The sequence below is a fragment of the Corvus cornix genome, chromosome 11 (assembly GCF_000738735.6).
Source record: "Corvus cornix cornix isolate S_Up_H32 chromosome 11, ASM73873v5, whole genome shotgun sequence".
Taxonomy (NCBI): Eukaryota; Metazoa; Chordata; class Aves; order Passeriformes; family Corvidae; genus Corvus; species Corvus cornix.
In genome coordinates this window covers 12,972,084-12,992,241 of record NC_046341.1, presented here as the reverse complement: position 1 = coordinate 12,992,241, position 20,158 = coordinate 12,972,084, and the positions used below count along the sequence as shown (strand labels likewise).

General features: G+C 40.6%; 1 protein-coding gene across 5 annotated transcripts in view; it reads right to left on the bottom strand.

Annotated features, from left to right (window-relative positions):
• ZNF423 (zinc finger protein 423) overlaps positions 1 to 20,158 on the bottom strand; it is a 229,371-nt gene that overhangs the window by 78,904 nt on the left and 130,309 nt on the right. For all 5 annotated transcript variants that reach the window (XM_039558390.1, XM_039558391.1, XM_010396558.3 and 2 more), the window contains 2 exons: positions 15,727 to 18,950; positions 8,837 to 8,921 (listed from right to left, as the gene is read on the bottom strand). In XM_039558390.1, coding sequence (XP_039414324.1) covers positions 8,837 to 8,921; positions 15,727 to 18,950 — 3,309 coding nt within the window. The remainder of the gene's footprint in view (positions 1 to 8,836; positions 8,922 to 15,726; positions 18,951 to 20,158) is intronic.

Sequence of the window (20,158 nt, the reverse complement as noted above, 5' to 3'; positions counted from 1 at the left end):
CTGGACTCCATCGTGGAGGTCTTTTCCAACCTAATGATTTTATGATTCTACGAAATGGATGAAAAAGACAACTATGGAACTACAGTGAGGTGTTTTGGCCTGCTACAGAGCTTTGTCTTCTTTGGAAGATCCTGGTATTCACACATGATTTCTTTGGGTTTCTTCAGTTGTTGCAGGACAAAACTTTTTTCGCTTAAAAAACCATAATTTCCCATTTCTTTAGAGTTTGACATTACCACAGGGAAGTCTGGCAGGGACAACCAGAAGTCCCCTTCCTCAAGCTTATTGTGCAATCCACTAAAAAAGAAATTTAATTTTAAAAATGGCACAACAATAAATCTGCCAAGTCAAAATATACAATTAAAACCCTTTAGTTTCTTAAAAAGGCACAAAGCTGTCAAAATTTACTAATAAATTGAACAAAGTCTCTGACAAGGAAGCAGCACATCTGCAGAGACCAGTTGTGCAAAGGCTTTATCTGTGCCAGGAGTCTTGAAACAAAAAAGAAAGGTACAAGCGTTTAAAAAGTTTACTTGGGTTTCCTTCATGGGGATCAATTGTGAGGATCCTCAGAGTAGTAAAGTTTTCCTCCACAAATTAAAAAAAGATGCCAGTACCCCAAACAGACAGAGCATGCAGGGAGGGCTGTGTCTGATTTGACTTGCTTGCCAGCTATCACAAAACAGAATAATTTTTAAGGGCCATGTCAGTTGGTAACCTCTTGACCAGATTAAATCTTCCTCAAGGTTAAGGATGCTGTTGAGCTTGAACTATAATTACAGGCAACAGTCCAACTGTCTCACTTTGAAGTCACCCAGTAACAGGAGGTACAAAGCTGGACCTTTAACATATGAACAAACTCTTTTTCTCTGATAACTAGAGCTAGGGTTCAGCATATGTACACCAGTACCCTTACTGATTCACCAGAGGGCTGTTCTGCAATCAAAAGAGGAAAAATAAACATTTTTCAGTGCTCAAAAGTGCTGAATATTGAACCAGATATTCAGAAAGAGCAAAATCCAGAACTTTATCAGCAGAAAAGGAATTTAACTATAGATTACTGATATTAAATACATTCTCCTCTCATTTTCCTATTACTGGAAACAGTCTGGAACCTTGTCTAGGTTTCCCCAAAGAGGTAAAAAGAGTATTTATAACTCTGCCAAAGCTAATTCCTAGCTAACCCAAGTACGGGGTTTTTCCGGCTTCACTAAACATTCATTCCTTTGTTCTTTATTCACTTCTCATATATCGTCTATTTTTCAGAAAAAGACACTAAGTTTTCCATCAGCCAAAAAAGGGGGTACTGGTACCAGATATTTTCAAACCAGTAAATAAAGAAGAAATGGGGATAACATCTACGTTATCCAGGAAAAACTGTTACCTGCTAATAAGCTCCCACAAAGAAATCAACACCTAAATTTTAAGGACAGAAAAAATAGAGACATTAGTCCCACAATTCATGTGAGGAGAAGAACAATGTCCTGAAAACACTATTTATATGAAGTCTGAAGACTGCACTTAGGAATGGTGGTGGGTTTTTTCCCTCTTCCACCCCCAAGAAATATTCTGGTGTTTTTTCCTCAAAAGTAGGACACAGAGGGGTGCTGACCTCTCCACCAGAAAGTAGAGTCATTTCGCCATCTGCAGAGAGAACCCAAGCCCCATATGGTGAGAACTTGCTTTCTCTTCCAGATTCAAGGTTAGCAAAGAGGGGCTAAGAAATTTGTTTGTGAACTTAGAAATACATGGCCATACGCATATAAAATATCTGAGAATAAGGCAGAAAGTATCTCTGCAGACTTTTAAATACAAACATACAACAGTTTTCAAGGTTAATAAAGTTAATAAAATGAAGACCAAGTTGCACATTCAGAAAAATTATTTCTACACAAGGTAAAGTTTACTGAAAATAGCATTTTTTGCTACACTGCCTAGCTGATATTGAAAGGCTGGGACTAGACTGAGGTGCTTGCTAATGATAACTTTGAAGGAATATCACACTTAAAACTCAGACTGATTGCAGAAAAGGTGTTTTATCAACTATTCCCTTTATGAATAAATATGAAACTACCAGGAAAATGTTTAAACAGGTGTAATCATCACTGCATATGAAAATTGAGTTTGGAGGCTGTAAGGAATCTTAACACAGTTAAGAAAGAATGAAAGCAATGTAACACTGCGATCATTGCCCATTATGCATGTATCATGCAAAAACGGAATGTTGTCATAGCAGCTATAAAAATGTCAGTGAAAACTGAACTACTATTACCAAGTTGTAAATGAAATGAAAAATGCAAAAGGAATATGTGAATGAATACATTAAGGGAAATGCTATTTCTTTCCCGATAAACAAGTAAAACAAAATACATTCTCATTAAATGGTGTAATTTGTGTGAACAAATACCCATAGATAACAATTGCAGGAGGCCACATTGGCACAGGACAACTGGATAAAATTATTAAGATTTTGGATAATCAATTTTCCAGCCTTAAATAGGAAGGAAGAGTAAAAACACAATGTTTTGAGGTAAGAAACCAACTAAGTAATAGATTATATTAAGGCAAATTTTGTTTATACTGAAGTAGAGGGAGCTGCTTCTGTCTATTAGCAATGGCAACTTGGCTTTCAGTGTGACTACACTGATAAAAAGCGTGCCTTTTAAACAAACCTAGGGCTTACAGTTGGGCAAAATAACAGGAGACCCTTACTGGTATGAGCAGATGCCTGTGCCCAGGAGCCCGAGACAGCAGCAAGCTCCACTTGGGCAAAGCCTGCACAAGCAGGACCCCAGCCAGTCCCTGGGATTGAGACTCCTAGAGGCGTGTGGAGGGAGATGCATACATCCACATACATCCATGTATGTGTCAATCTTTTAAGGTAAGTACACTTAACATTTCTTTTCTAAAATTAGTCTTTCTCAACAGGCAAGCACTGCAAAATGAAAGCCTAGTACATATTGTTCATTAAGGCAAATCCACACAGAATTGGATATTGAAGCAAGTGCCGGGTAAATATATGAAGGTGGTACCTTCAATTCTGCATTAAAAGAGCAATTACTTGAAATATGCTTTACAAACATCAAAGTTAAAAAAACCATTTCTGAGTTCCTAATGTGTCCATAATTAATTCACACATTCAGCTGTTGAGTCCAGAAATATGTTCCTGTTGATAATTTGCAAGTAATGCTTCAAAAACAATCTGGCACATTTTTATTTGCCTTAATGCCTGAAAGCTATTACTAAGATAATGCCTTACAATGTCATCATCATTGCTACCATGTATATGCTTTAACTAACAGAAGTCCTTAGGTCTGAAGAAACAGGAATTTTACAAGAATTAAAGCTGCCCTTTTTCCAATATTGACGACATTTATTTCATGTAAAATAGAGTATGTTTTACTATAAGAGAGATCCTGAGAAGCATTAACTGCCCTCAGCTCAATGAAAACAAGGAACAAAGCGCTTCACAAAGTCAGGCCTGAGTATAAGAGATGCTTCACATCCTCATCAGAGCTGCCCAGGGCTAAGTCTCTTCACATGTATAAAGTCAGTTCTGCAAAAATGATCCTTACCTACATCCTTGTCACATACACATGCACTCAGAATCTACTGTGACAGGAAGGAGTTCAAGACCACACAAAATGAGTCAGAATTTTTATTCATATAATATACAAATTAACAACTTTGTTAAGATCTAAGTTTATGAACACTATGAAACATACCAAAAGATAAAGCTGTTTGCTTCAATTTTTAAACAGAAATTGAAAATATAGCTGGGAATATATTGATTTATGCTTGATTTTGAGTACTATCTCAACCCCTTTACCTCTGTACTGGTTTCATCTCAGTGACTGAGCTTGGTATCAACTGCTAATTCTTCCAAACATAAAATGAGCTTTCTAAATTGCTGCTTTTTAGAAAATTATTTCTGTAGTTATTATAGCAGTTTGACCTTTTCCAAACACCCAGCTTCCTTTGTTATTTTAAAATATTATGTTATTTTAAAATGTTAACAAAATAACAAACCTGTAGTTGGCGATTGTTTTGTTTCAAATACTTGCATGCATTTGAATGAAATGTAACTGTGGATGGATGTTTTCCCTTCTGTGTTTAATTCTGGCAGAGTGTTTCCAGAACTTGAAACATGATCTCTAAGGGCAGGAAAGGTAATTAAGATCCTTGGAGTCCTACATTACACACAATGTATATGATATGCTGTGGCTTGGGGCAGTACTCAGAAAACTCTCCCAAACACGGTGTTTAACTTGGTCAACACCATCCCATCAAACAGGGAGGAATTTATCCAGACTGCAGTTCAAGAACTGGACCACGGAACAGTTTCACAGTGACTTCTGGAAGCTTTCCCTTCAGCACTCCCCTCTGTCCCCAGCGGCTCCCAAAGCACGAACAGGGCCTCATGTTCACATCACAAACACATCCAGCCTGCGCCCCTCCTCCCCTGCTCACCAGTGTTCATTCGTGGATCTTGGCGGGGAGCGCTGGCAATTCCACGGGGAAGGACAGGAGCGGCACCGGGGCAGGGCTCTGCTGAGCTCCCAGAACTGGGACAGCCTCTCATGAGCCCACAAATGCTTCCATTCCTTTGGAGCTGGAGGCATGAGGAATGTTACAGCAATCCCAGTGTTAGAGCACAAACCAGAAATCACTTTTTTCCCTATTCCAGCAGTAGCCAAGCCCCAGTTTAGCTTCCTATGCACATTTGCCAGAAGACTTTCTCGGAGAATGGAGAAAGAAGAGTTGGGACAGTTGCTCATCTTCTTTGAGCATTAAATGGAAAACATCCCCCATCTAACTGAGGCAGAGAGAAGTGCTGCTGTGTCCACTTCTCTTGCCCAAAGAGTTGAGAACTCTGGCAGGGATCCAAATGCATTTCCCCTTGATAAGGGCAACCTGACCCACCTGGAGAACAAGCCTGTGGAATTTTGTGCACCCTGAAAAATATCCATTAGAGCACCCAGCCTGGCTGTGGGAGCAGCACAGCTGTAAAAACCCATCAGGAAAACCCTGGGCCTAATCCTTATTTCCCTGTGCAGGGCTCTGAGCGGATTTCCCTTGGCAGTGCAGGATGGGAGCAGGCACTGCCCACATGGGGACTTGGCAGTGGTCCTGTGATGGAGACTGAAGTTCCAGGGCTCCCCCAGCCACCGGGCAGAGTCTGCACTGACAGCTTTCCACACTTTGGCTGCTGCCATGGCTGCTCAGTGCCCCCCGTAGAGCCCGGGGCTGTGCATGCCCATCCTCCCCTGCATCTAATAGAGACAGCACATCAGAGGCAGAGGTAGGTGGGGAGATAAGGGGGAGAAGCTTTAAACATTGCCAGGTCAGCGCAACAGGAGGTAAGCAAGTACAGAGGCAGCAAGAACTACTGAAAGTTTTTGATATAGTCCCAGGTGGACTCCCCAATGCCTGTAAATGTTTCAAAGGGGGATCCCCTTTCTGTGGGCATGGAAATGTTTCAAAGGAGCCCCAATCGGTGCAATGTTTCAAAGACCACTGCTCTCTAAAAATTCCAACCCGAACTACCCCCACAGCTGAAAACCTTCCGAAATAGATCCCTTCCTGGCTAACCCCAGCTGAGGAGGTCTGTTCTGCTGCATAGAGCCCCCCTACAGGCCCCAGCGTAAACTGAAACAAAACATCTCCCGTTTCCCTCCTCTGGGGATGGATCCAGCCTGCTCCTTCCCTGGGACCCCATGAAGGACCCAATGCGCCTCTGTGTTTGTGCACAGGATATGAAGGGCTAGAGTGCAGCAGGGTAATTTTTCAAAGCGGTGTGTGGGAGTAGCACTGGAAATTCCCTGCATACTGCTTTGAAAAAAATAAACCCCCTACCTCCAAGAATTATGAACAGGGCCTCCAACTCCAGACTGAGAATCTGAGAGGTTGAAGAGGGAGGTACAGCCAATTTAACTGGATTCAGTTTTTAATACTACGATGTCAGAAATAATTGGATTCTTTAATCATATTACGGACACTGCTACTTAAGAGGTATTGCTGCTACAGAGCAGGGATTCCTTTGTTGACAGTCATTTGAGTAGAATAAAACTGTAAGCAAGTGCTTAGGACATCTTATCTATTGATTTTGTGTTTCTCAAAGTATGAGAAGAAAGTGCTGCTGAGGGGTCTTGGATTATCAAAGCCAAGGGATTTTTTACCTAAAAATTACATGTCAAGGTTAACTTCATTGTCTTGGCTCTCCTCAAATTCAGAAGAGAGATAAAAATCTCTCCCTGGAAATGCTTATCCTACTCAAACTCTTATCTTAGATTGGTATCAATCATTCGTTTTCCCCAGACAGCTTCTCAATGACTATATTAAACCAGACACCTTAACTTTAGACAGATACAAGTTCATTGAGTCGAGGCCAGTCCTAAGCTCCTAAGGACACACAGTCTGAGAGCAAGCTCCTCATGTCTCCCAAACACCTGTATGTTCACCCTGTGATCTCAGTGCCCCCCCCAGCACAAACAAATCCTCATCTGTAGATCTTAAATTGACACTGATGACATTAATAGTTCCTGTGAACTAGACCTGCAGATACAGCTATATTAGCTTCTTTCTCTCACTGCCCATCTGGCTAGACTTGGTCTAACACAGAGAAGGGAAACTCTTGCTCCCCTTATCAGTGATAAACCAGCCTGAGCAGTAAGGAGGCACGTGCCAGTCTGTCCAAAGGCCTGAATAAGGGAACAAAGCCCTCAGGCTATGATCAAAGGGGACAGGAGCAAGAACCAGGGGCACTTAGTCACTCTCCCTACCGTTACTAACTCAGGACTATGTAAATTAACACCAAAAATCTGCACAGCATTTATTGCTTGAGAAATGCTGACATTCAGTCTCTCCTTTTCCCTTCAGTATTCCCCAGTAAACAACCAATACCAACAAATACCCATGAGCAAACTCACTGGAAACACCTTTTTTTGTGAGCAGTCGCGTGTCCTGGAGGAGAGGGGGCCCAGGAGCCTTCTGAACCAAGATGCCCAGAGTGGGAAGAAGTTTGTCTCCATATTAAAGGTTTCTACACTTTGTTCTTTCCTAAACTGAACCATTAAAAGCAGTCATGACCTTAACTTCATGGACATCCTCAGTCTGTACCTCAGCAAAGCAACATGAAGATATGATACCACCATGGAATTATCACACATTTTCTTACCACATCCTGGTATTTACAATGTTCTAGGTGTACAGAACTGGGCCCATAGCACCTTTGTACTATACAGAGTTCCTCCAAGTATTACAGTAACTGATGTACAGCTTTGAGGAAGCAATGGGTGCACTCTGCACAAACAGCAGGACCACAATTTTCTGAGCCTCCTATGCCTTCTACACCTGTTGTTTTCCAGTGTTGCTAAGAACTTTGTAAGAAAGTGTGTAAATTGTATGTTATTCCAGACAGCACTATTATGAGCATATACATAAATAAACTTCACATATCAGTTACTGGAAAATGAAGAAATTGCATTTTTCCAAAGGAAAACAAATGATTCCCCTCTTGAATCAAGCAGAACCTTAACTCAGCATTTCATGACCTTTGTATTTAAAAATCACTTATTAGCTACTGGATCAAAAATTAAGTTGAAACAAGTGCTAAGCTTGCTAAGGATTTCTTTCTTAAAATTGAGGAGGGAGCTACATGAAATCACTATGGTCCAATTAACAAGGATCTCACTCTTCAAGCTTGCAAACAAGAGATTACATTAACACCTGCTACAAAAGCAAACATTTTTAGATATCTTTATCTTAACCTGCTTGACATTAACTTAAAACTCCTGCCTGGCTCTTGGATGAAAATTATTGTGACTGACATGTATGTTTTTCATTTGGGGGTGGGGGCTTGAAGGCTGTCAGTCCATATTTCTCTCTCTCTCTGGTATTTATGCATAATCCACTTCAAAGCTTATAGGAGATACATACCTGAATTGATGGGAGAATAATTTCCTAAATATAAAATTGCTGAAGGAAAACCATTATGCTTGTGGGAGATAAGTGCTGCATATGAATGCGCGAGACAGAGAGCACTGTCGGGTCCTTGAAGGGTCTCATCCAACACATGCCTGCAGTGGCATGTGTAAGTACCTTCTTGTGGTCTATGCATCAAAATAAACTGACCTCTTGGGCCAACACATATATTTATAACATCTGTCCATGGAAAAACCTTTCTTTGTGATCATTAGAGAAGCAATCATACAGCTGCAGCAGAAATACACCCATCAGGTTACAACAATGCTTTTATCAACTCCTGCGACAGGACTGTCATAGAAGGCAGAAAACACTGATTTTTAAAACACTTGTATGTCTGAAAAGCTGAACTTTCTGAAGTCCAGAATTGCAGGAAAAAGTAGAAAAAACCCGCTGAAATAACTCTGTAAGTGTTTTGTTTTGACAATGTTCCTCAGGAATCCACCACACTTAGCTGGGAAAATGCTAGCAGTTACATCTATTCAATGTCATGACATACAAAATTGAAACATAATTGCTCCTAAGTGGTTGACAACTGGCAAGTACTTTTTACACAGATAGAGAGAAATTTATGCTATCAAATGGAAGATACTGTCAAAAGTTTGATTTTAATATAAATGAAAATGCTACATGAGGACTCAAAAGGATAAGGAAAAAAGCTCAGCAGTAACACTTTTATAACCACATATTTAAAAAGCTTTGAAGTGAAGAATCATTACATCAAAATCATTTTCCTTGAAAAATAAAAAAATAAATTACAGCATGAATATTAACAAGTTATTAAAATAATGAATGTCAAAGAGTAGCGAAAAACAAGCAGCCAATGAGTGGCCTAGTGTAAAGAATGTCTTACCAATCATATGGTTAGCGACATGGATTTGTATCTCTCTCTCATTCTCAAAGGTCATCTGGCACTTGATGCATTGATAGGTCTTTTTCTGTTTAATAACCAAAAAGAGATTAGAGAAAACTGCACTGTAGCATAAGGCAAGTGTGATCATGACTATAGCATGTTACATGCTTCAAATTTCCTCCACTGAGGCTTTTTTTGTTCATATATCCCCGGGCCAGGCTTTTCTGGGACCATAAACACAATCTCTAATTAACAACCTGCTTTAGGAGAAATTTTAATTTCAACTTTAAAAATTTCAAGTTACAATACTTGAAAATCTGACTGAGTACGTGAGCCACAATGAGATTGCTCCTGTCATTTAACCCACTGCAGTAAAATTCCCCCAGAGTGAAATAAAAGACAGAAGAGTAACTGTTTTCAGAGTAAGATCAACTTTCTCAAAAAATTCCACCTTTCATTAAACTCAAAATAGAGTAGGCAGAATACCTATAGTTATTTGGGGAAGCGAAGGAAAGAAATGCATTTTGTATTGGTCTCCAATCAGAAATCTTAAAAAACTGCATTACCATAAAGAACTGTTTCCTAGTACAATCTGTTTATATTTTCTCCATCTCAAAGTCATACCAGGGAGGCCTAGCTGCAGAAGTCAGGAGACAGTGTGAAGAGGCAATTACATGAACCATTTATTCAAATAGGGAAAATGGGGTTTGCACTCAGATTTACAGTGATGCGTATACTTGTGCAACGTGGCAGGAAAAAACCCAAGAAACCATTGCAGAAATTAAAATGCAGGTGGATAAGTTAGACATCCAACTCAGGAAAAAAAAGCCAAACTAAGAACCAAAAAACATGAAGGCTAAGCTTTTTTACACTTGGAAAAACTCCTATTTCCCAAAGCAGGAGTACGGTGCTTTGGTCTGAGGTACATGATTATTTACTGCATGAGAATACGCTATTTAAATAGACATCTTTTGACGTGTAATTTAGAAAAATTGGGCCTTTTGTGCCTACTTCTTTCTGGAGAATAATTCTTACTGCAACACTTGCCACTAGGCACAAGCATGAGGTCTGCATCCCCACAGCCAGAGCTGGTGGCAGCTGAACACACATGAAATCTCTGGGTGCTGGGCACAAGTTCAGGGAGCTGAGGGATGGAAGACAACCCCAAGGCGACAGCACTGAGAAACCCGACTCAGTACACAACACCCTCTTAACCTTTCGAAGGAAAATATTTTTGGGGTACTTTTTGTGTAATTTTAGATGCACATTACTTTTTCTTCAGCCTCCACCCCACGCCCAGGTATAGAACCCCATTTTTAGGGCAGCAGTAATAAGTCAGAAGTTTTGAGTTAAACAGAGAAGTTGCTGTCACCCCCTCTGAGCATGGGATCCAATTTCCTCAAGCACCTGCTGAGGACAGAACAAATTAGGTGCTACCAAGAGCTTAACTACTTCCCATGTCATCAGTGGCAACAAGGTAGCCTGCTGGAGGTTAATGAACATGCTGTAACACCATAATAACAAATGCACCAGTCTATGGATGTTCGGCATATTCCATGAATTCTGTACCAGTGTGTGTTTGCTTAGGCAAGGCTTTCTAGGCTAAAACAACAATGGGTGATTAACATGATAATAGGAAGAAGGCTATACTCCATTGGCCGAAAGCTGACACAGCCAACCATATAAAAGGAAATAGTTTGGATTGGCTAGTTATCCCTAGGCAGCTCAAGAAAGTATCCTCCTGGAGTCCATTTGGAAATCAAGGCTGTTAATGGAAAAGCAGCTGGATTTCTGCAGCACTCTTTCTGGGGAATCTATTCTGGCAGATGAGCACAGCACACATACGTACACATGTCCCCTCAAACACACTGGCACACACATGCTGAGGGCTCCTAACTTCAAAACCAAAACAAAACACAAAAAACCTTGGAAGAGCAAAATAGGATTGGGTAGTGACTGATTCATGTGGTCACATGGTCACATTTAAAGCTTGAAATCTTCCTCTTCTTTAAAACTTCAAAGCTAAGCTCTGTGCCTTGTCTAACGCTTATCTCAGCTACGAGGGTTCCCTAAGTAAACAGCTAGAGGACAATATTTCAGCCTGACTCTATTTCAAACCTTGAAAGTTATATTAAACACAGACAAATGATTCATTTTTTAATTGATACCGGGGCTTCTGAAAGCTACTTACTAAAAGATCTGGAGACAGGATGTCTTTGTTTATCCACAGACCCAGTGCTAACTCCTCCACACCATTTCACAATCCTATAAAACACTCTGCTTGGCATGAGGAGCCCTCGGCAGATTTCAGATTTCCTCTGAGTGCTACCTCAGCTGATACCCGTGCGTGCAAACGAGCAGCTTAAGTAAGGTGATGGCTCCTGTGACAGGGCACCCCACTTGACATGGAGTGAGGTTAATAAATGGCCTATACAGGTATCCAAATAACTGTAGCTAGATCAGCACCCATGCGTATATGCAAGAGGTGGAAGAGCTGATTTTTTGGCTCATTAGTAACTGTCTTTAAAAGAATGTCACAAAACATCCTTCCATTATCAGTAAATGGGGAGCACTAGCTTTAATACAACTATAATTAGTTGTGGTACAAATATGATCTTCTACTGATATTTTTCAGCTTTATGAACATTATTAATGGATCAGTTATTTTTTTTTAAGTTTTATCCTCAGAAGTGGTGACAACAAAGGTGCCCATGCTCTGAGGAGCTAACAAAGTCAAGGTGATGGCATCTAGGTGATAAAAGAGACCAGATGAGCAAGCCTTCAGCTGAGAGCTCATTCCCCACAAATTCAAGATATTTAATTCTAGTCTTGGCACAAAATTGTACTAATAACAGAGGGTTCTGTTTTCTTTTCTGAAGTATCTATTGTTCCCATGGGTTTTCCAGACTATCCTCCTTTAAATCTGGAAATAGTTTCCTGCTCTACAAAGAAAATATTCCTCCATTCAAGTGGATTTACAAGGGAAGAGAAGGGTTGTGGGGGAGAACAAAGAGAAGGAACTGAGTCCAAGAAAGTGTGCAGGAGAGAAGAAACTGAGTAAGGAACACAATAGGGTTTATTCTTCCAACTTTCTACGCCACCTCCTTTGCCTCTTCAGCCCAAATAACCTAGGTGGGCTAAAAATAGTAACATCATTTACAATGAAAACTTAACTGAAGTCTAAACATTTGCCACTGTCAATGTTAAACAAGCATTGTTCATGATACCTGTGGTACAAAATAAAGATAAATCTGTGTAAGAGAAAGAACAGCTTGAAATGTGACTGTTTCCAGTATTAGGAAATGAGAAATCTCAATACTAAACAATTAGTCATGTTTCTCAAGATATGCACATTCCTCTAGAAGACATGTGAAAATGAATTAATAAAATGTATTCAAAACTGAAGCTGCTACGCATAGAAAGATATTGAGAAAAACAGGAGAGCATCACCTCTGTTGAGATCTTAATGGAATGAAAAAAAGGTCTTGAGCTATACTTGTGTCAGATGCTGGAATGATACCTTTTCTTGGGATGCTCATCTGAAAAACACTTTTAGTCCTATCCAAACAGAACAGCTCACACAAAACTATATGAATGAAACAAAATTTGATGTTAGAGAAATCTTTTACTACTAAGATGAATTTTATTTAATGCTCTTAGTGATGTCTCTTGCAGAAAACCATTGACTTGTCCTAAAATTCCTAAAAACAAATCCTTCAAAGAGGATGTTGCTATATACACAATGCAAAAATTATGTCTGCCTGGAAATCTGTCGTGTTGATCAACACGAATGGATCCTAGGTAGGCATCCTAGAAACGAACATGATCAATTTACAGGTATTTCTTCCTATTTGGCATAGTAAAAATGTGAGGAAGACAGAATACAGCAGGATTTTCAAGGGTTATGTGCTTTCTTTCATTCTTATGGATAAAAAAAAAAACCAAGCCTGCCAAGAAACTCTGAGTATTTTTCAATGCTCCTCTAGCTGTCTCCTACTGATCTTCAGAATAAAATCTCAAATAATTCAATAGTAAAAAACCAAAACGAAATATAACAAGACATTCATACTTCATTTGTGGTGCTATATAAACTTGTATATATATACAAACTTAAATACCTACAGTGAAAAGAAATTGTTCACTTTCTCCTATTTTTTTTTTTTTCCCCAGATGTTCTTTATTCATCAAGGGATAATATCTATTTTCTCCCTTTCTTTCACCTTGGGGTTAAATCTTCATTTAAAGTTTTTTTCTGAAATTCTTTTCGGTTTCCACACTCACCTCTTCTATCAAAAAGCGAATAACAGTTGGTGGAGCAATTTCAGACACAGAAAGAAGTTACAGATTTTATATGTTATCATCTTTTCCATTTGCTTGGATTTCATTCTGCTTATTCTTATTTACTCTGAAATATTTACTCACTACTTAAAAATCTAATCTACCTGTATACTTCTTCTGACTGTACCTTGTCCTGATCTTAAACTGCTTTTCTATTTAAGAAAGAAAAATAAATAAGGTGTTTAAAAAATGAGATGTAGAAACACTCAAGAACTGGAGAGAAGTAGCTCTTCTCTGAACATGTACAGATCACTCTACATGTACTGTGCACTATAGATTGCTCCAGTAAAGTGGTATTTTACCTGTGTGCAGCACACTAACAAGATGACACGAGAGTTCCTGTTCAACTTGCTTAGCTTTGCTATGAAGCCAATGAAGTTAAGTAAACACTCTTCTTGAATGGAGAGATCTATCACCATTTAAAACCCAGTATAATTCTTCGAAAATCGCTGTACTAGGCAAACACAAAGGGCACTCATTGCCTTCACAAACTTGAGTGAAACACCAATAGTTTTCAAGTGAACTGATATCAGAATTCAGGTCTTGTACCTATAATGAAGGGTAAGATAATGAATTATTCCTAATAACAATATATATATTCCTGGGATGCTTATCTCTGGTATTAGCATATGTGCAGGCCACAGACACCAGTAGGGTACCATTTGCCATCATCACAAATGCTGATTTTTCATTTTCTTCTACAAAGAAACTCAGAACTTCTCTCATGGGATGAAATTCAAAGCATTTACCTTATTGAAGAACTTAAAACTCTCCCCTGAGAGAACAAGTATGGAAGCTCTCACTGAAAAGAAAGAGTTAAAGCAAGAAATAAGACAGAAAATGACAATGTGTTCTGCTAGCTGATAGGAAGGGAAAGGTCATTCCATAGGCTCAGCAATATGAATTAATCCTACCTAATAGAACAGAGGTATTCTTAAAGAATTTGGAAGGAAATAAAGGCCTGAGGAGGAAGAAGGACAATGACCTAGCCAGACCTAGGTATCACACCAAAGGAGGGATACTTCCATTCCTCATTCTTCTGCAAAATTATTTACATGTGCCTGGAGGCTTAGTCACACCCAAAGGGAACAATATCCAGTGGTTTTACCAAAAGAGAGAAAACAAGAAAAGAAATCAAGCTTTCTGTGGGATTGGCTCAGGAGGCTGGATCAGGGCACTGCTCCAGTGTGGCCATGCCCAGCTCGGCCAGATGCAGCTGCCCCACATGGCCTCACATGGAGCAGGGATAACAAGTCCTGCCAGGGACACAACCCGCACCAGCTCCCTTGGAGGCACCTCAGTCCATGTCCTCAGGACATACTTAGGGCCTTCTCTTACTTACTGAGCCTCTGGTGTTCTAGTTGAATGGATGGTATTTTCAGGTGCTTTTAATTCAGTAAGATGTGTTTGTGGGTGCTTTAATTAGCAGATTGACATAAACAGTCATCTACGGCTGGAATTATTCATTAGGAGTTGGGTGCCTAATTTCCTTAGATACTTTTGAAAATCTCACCCCATCATGTTTAATTAAAAATGTCAGATGATATCAATACTCAGATGTGTCTGCTGTTGGTCTCCTGAGAAGATTTCCAAAATTCACTTCTCATTCCATCTGTTCCTGACAGAGGAAGGACTGACTTGGCCCATTCTTGAACCAAAACGTCAACAAATAATTTAAAAAGACTATAAACTGCAAATGATATTAATCTCCTGAGTAGGCTTCTGGAACCTTACTTGGATCTGCATGTTCCCAAGTAACTTGTAAGCTAAGAAACGGGAAAGCAGGCTATCTGGAAAAAGTCAAGGACAGCACACTTTTATGTAATCTGCATTAGACAATGTCCAGACTTGCTAAGAAACTACTTATCCTCTAATGGCCCCTACAGAAGGGCCGTGAAAGCAGGTTCTTTTAAAGTCACTTTCAAAATCATACACACACACAAACAAGCTCACACAAATGCACACAGACCTCCAAGTAACCTCAAAACGTTCACTCTGACAAGACATTCCTAGGGATAAGCTCTTTAGCACAGAAATCTGTTTTAGGTGAGAATTTGGGGCATAGGATGGAATTCACTACGTTTTCCCTCACAAGTTCCTATATCCTCCTGCTCATTATTATTTTCCTGGTAAGAAATAATTTCATTCCTCAAATATGACAGATTAGATTTTTTTTGTTGTTTTTGGGTACTGAGCATCTTCATTTTTCATGAAATTGTCCCAGCTTTTCCAGATCTGCCAGTTCAGTAGAATCAGAATTCATGGACAAACTCAATCTCCACTGCCCAAGTCTCAGCTCTCTGTTGGTAAATTTAGGGCAGTTCTGTGGTAAAAAATCTGATGTGCTGCCACTGAGAATCAAGGCGCCTGTGAGGCTGAGCGGCTTCTGATTTTTCTATGTGCATTACTCTACCCTTCGTTCTGTTGGGAAGTTTTTCTAGTAGCACAAGTGATTTGATAAAGTGACAATTAAAAAAAAAAAATCAGATCAGTTCTCACATTGAAGGTCTACATTTTATCCCTCAGACACTTTAAAGTTCAGCTGTACTTACTCTGGGAACAGGGGACGTCTGGGTACCTTTCCTTTGGCCACTGGTCTCGGGTGTCAGGTCTCGGTGGTCTACCTGAATGTGGCTCTCTAAGTCTTCGGCACTTTCAAATTTGACACTACACTCTGGACACCTCAGGCTGCCACATGGCCTCTCGTTTACCTCCTGTGGAGTCAAGCTCAAAGACTGTCCATTGGTGCTCCTGGTCATGCACCCAGCACACAGGCCATAGGGAAGGCCGTTCACATCCAACTTTACCAAGTCCTGCTTATTCCGGAACTCCTTCAAGCACAGCGCACACTTGTAGAGTTTTTGCAAGGCCTGGCCATTGGGCGATGAGGTTGCAGAGTTTCCTGCCAATTTCTGCATATGGAACGTCCCATGAATTTTCAGCTCCAGGGTAGAGGTGACCGTCTGCATGCAGACAACACAGCGAAAGCCGGTGAGGGAGTTTCTGAGATCTGGATGCATCTGGCAGTGCTCGATAAATTCCTCCTCACTCTGCAGTGGCATTTTGCAGATCCGACACGTCCCTGTATCCAAACTCTTGCTGTGAGTGACTTTGTGCTCCGTCAGGGTCAGGAGTGATGGGAAGCGTTCCCCACAGATGGGGCACATGTAGTGCTTAGCAGGACCTCGATGGGTCTGCATGTGCTCTCTCAGGCCATTTTCAGAGAAAAAGGTCCTTGAGCAGATATTACACTTGTGGCTGCCTTTGATGAATTCTGCTTTCTTCCGAGAACAGTCATCCTCCCCAGGCCTGATGTTATGATCTCTCAAACGATGGTTCTGCAAGAGGACCTCCATAGTGTAGGCAGCCCCACAAATATCACAGCCATACATGGGCTCAGAAGCATCTACATCATCCTCACTGGCTTCATGACTGTTGGAAGTATCTGGATTCTTCATTAACATGTTCTGGATATCTGCCCCTTCTGTCTTCTTATTTGTTGGGGTCATGCCATTAGCTGTACCATTCTCAGCACTAGCATCAAAAACACAATGTTTTTCCCGCAAGTGCTTTTCAAGCAAGATGATGGCATGAAAAGCTTTGCTACAAAACTTACAGTTGTATTTTTTGCTGTGGGTTGTGATGTGGCACTGCAGTTCTACCTCTGTGCTGAAGGTCTCACCACAGAAGATGCATTTGTGAGACTTTGATGGATTACCCAAGTGACTATGCTTCACATGGATCTGGAGATCCACCTCCTTCCTAAAATCCCAGTTACAGGCTGTGCAACGATACATCTTCTTTTCATTGCTATGCTTGACTGCCAGATGCACTTGGATAGATACCTTGGAATCAAAAACTTCTTGGCAAAGGGTGCAGTGATACAACACAAAAGTATGCATGTCCAACAAATGCTTCTGCAAATCATCCACTGAAGAAAACTGTTTGTCACAGCTCTCACATACATAATGAGTGGAAGTTGTCATGTAATGTATGGTGAGATGTTGCAGAAGAGACTCCTGGGAATCAAAGTCTTCTTTACACTGAGGGCAAGACTGTTTCCTCAACAGCAACTCCAAATGCAACTTTAAATGGGTCTGAAAACTTTCAAAATTTGAGAACTTTAGATCACACTGATTACATGGGTATTCACCATTAGACACTGAGTTTACACTTGCAGAAAGCCGCTGCCTTTTAGGGGAAGAGACTTCAACATCAGAAGAAACTGGACTCTGCTCTGCTTTTGACTTCTTATTGTGTGCCAGAGGAATGTTCTTGTGGTTTTCTTTAATATGCTTTGTAAGCTTCAGGATGGAGCCAAAAATGGGGGAGTTTGTGCAATAAGGGCATGAATACACTTCCATAAAAGACTGTGTTGGCTGAATGACAGGGGAATCCAATTTCGAATTTCCTACATTGCAGTGAGTCTGCTGGATGTGCTCAGTCAAGGTAGCTTCGGTCAGAAAGCCCATGGAGCACTGGTTACAGAAGAAAGCATTGTTGCCATCTTGAGGGGTAGCGTTTGGGCCACAGTGAGTAATGCGGATGTGTTCCTGCAAGCTGTTGATATCCGCAAACATCTCCGGGCAGTAATTGCAATGAAAGGCAGAAATGTTGCTAAACTGCATCATGGGATAGGCATGGTTTTTGTGCACTTTTCTCACGTGTTCATTCAAGTTGTACAGTGTAGGCATGGAATCAAGGCAGATCTGGCACGTGTGGCTTTGCTGAGGTTTGTCTGCGTGAATGGTCTTCAGATGGATCTCCAGAACAGCAAGGCTGTTGAAGTCACGCTTCGAGCAGTAGGGGCAGCTGTAAGTAACTTTAGACCAGTTCTGGCCTTCCTCTCTGTCAACAGACCTGGTTTTCTTTTGTCCTCTCAAAGGCTTTAAGGTCGAATCTGGAGTGGAACCTCTTTCCACCGATGCGCTGGAGTCGGGCGTTGCGCTGCTCATGGACGCCACACTCCCTAGGACTGGGTCAGGGCTGATGCTGTGGTTACTGGAGTCAGGTTGTCTGTGACTGTCCAAGTGGCAATAGACTTCCTCCACTGAAGAAAACTGCTCTGGGCACATAGGGCACTTATGTTTTTTGTTGGCATGGGCTTGATGAATGTGCGAGAGCAGTGAGTTTTCGTCTACAAATACTTCAGGGCAATGAATACACTGCAAATCTGCCTTCTCAGAAAGCTGTGGGTGGCGTGTCATTACGTGCTTCTCCAAATCTTCAGTCTGACTGAATGTCTCTTCACAGTAATCACACATAAAATCATCCTTCTTCACCTCTTTCTCAGTCTTTGCCATATGTTCCTTGTTCTTTTTATGAGCTTGCATGTGACTCTGCAATGAGCTGGTAGATGAAAACCCACGTTTACACACAGTACACTTGAATGGTTTGCTGGAGCTGTGGGTTTTCAGGTGGATTTTGAGGTGGTCGCTGCGGGAGAATGCAGCCTCGCATTCGTGGCAATGGTACTTTTTATCCCCTGTGTGAAGCTTTATGTGGCGATCCCTACTCCTCTTGTGCTTAAAAAGCCGGCTACAGTAGGTGCATTTGAAAGGTAGCTTGTCACTGTGGATCTGCTCGTGCCTTTTAAGGTAGCTCAGGCGAATGAAGGACTTATCACAAAACTGACAGGGATACGGCAGGCCAGTCCCCCCTTCCTCCTCCCCGATGCCGAGATCACACCCATCTCCTATCATCTGAGTGGGTGATGCAACATCTTTGCTGGAGGGAGATGAAGCCACCCAGGAGAGTTGTGGGTCGTCATCACCATCTGTAATGGGAAAGCAGAAAGGAGATTAAAAACAATTCCCAGTGCATCTGTGAAATAAGGACAAAGCTCTCAACAACACTATGGGCTTCTGCTACTACAGCATTAAAAGAAAAAAATCAACTAAAAAAAAAAGCCCAAAAACCCTCTTGAATTTGAAAGGAGGTTTGAGAAAGAGAAATAAAAATATACGTGTACATAATTCACAAATATGCCAACATATAGTGTTAATAAAAAGCATTTTTCTTCACCTGCTCACTGTACTGTAAAGCAATAAACAATGAATAAAGAAAGCAAAACACAATGTGCAATGAAGCAATACAAACATTTCAGAAAGCTACAGTGTTAAGTGATCACCTGTGAATTTGTGGGTCTGTTAAATGCTACGTCAAGATGATTTTAAGTAATGTCTCCATTAAAAAAATCCTTCAGTTCTGTCTCAAAACTGTAACAGAATGAAAGGCTGCTCAAAGGCAGAGTTGAACATCTAGGTGGAATAAAAGCATCAGATTTGAGAGAGCTCAAGAAAATCAGAGAAGAGATCTGCACTATTACCACGTTTGCTTGTATAAAATGTAATGTTGCTCTCTTGGTACAAAATCAAACAAATTTATAAAAGCCCAGAAAAATCACCACTGGAGATCCCAAGGCATCACAAAAGAATCAAGTTCAGGATAAACCAAAAATGGCCCAGCCTCTGTTTAATAACTATTTCCTTTACTCAATATGAAGTTTTGAAAAATATAATTCCATATTACCGTAAAGAAACGCAGCACCCACTCCAGCAGCCACACAGTCATTTTAGGTAAAATACATAAAATGTTGTCATCTTTCATTAACAGAATTGTTAACAAGAAACAGAAGAGAGTGAGTTCTAATATCTTAATTCTAACAAATGCAGAGATGTTGAGCGAAACATAAATGCCACTAGTCTGACATCAAACTAAACCACAGAATGAAGCAAAAATAAAGTTCAGGTAAATGAAGGAAGGTGATGACCACGTAAACATTTGGAGATTCCAAAAAGGAGCTGGTTCTCGAGATACACCATCCTTATAAAACATTTAATGTTCCTACTTCAGCTTTTACTAAAACAAACCAATAAAAAAATCCCCGACTGTGTGTGTAGGCTGCCACACGCGCACTCCTCGTGCCTGCCAACTACCGAGTCACCAGGCAGAGAAAGCACAAGTACAGTGAGGAGCTCTCAA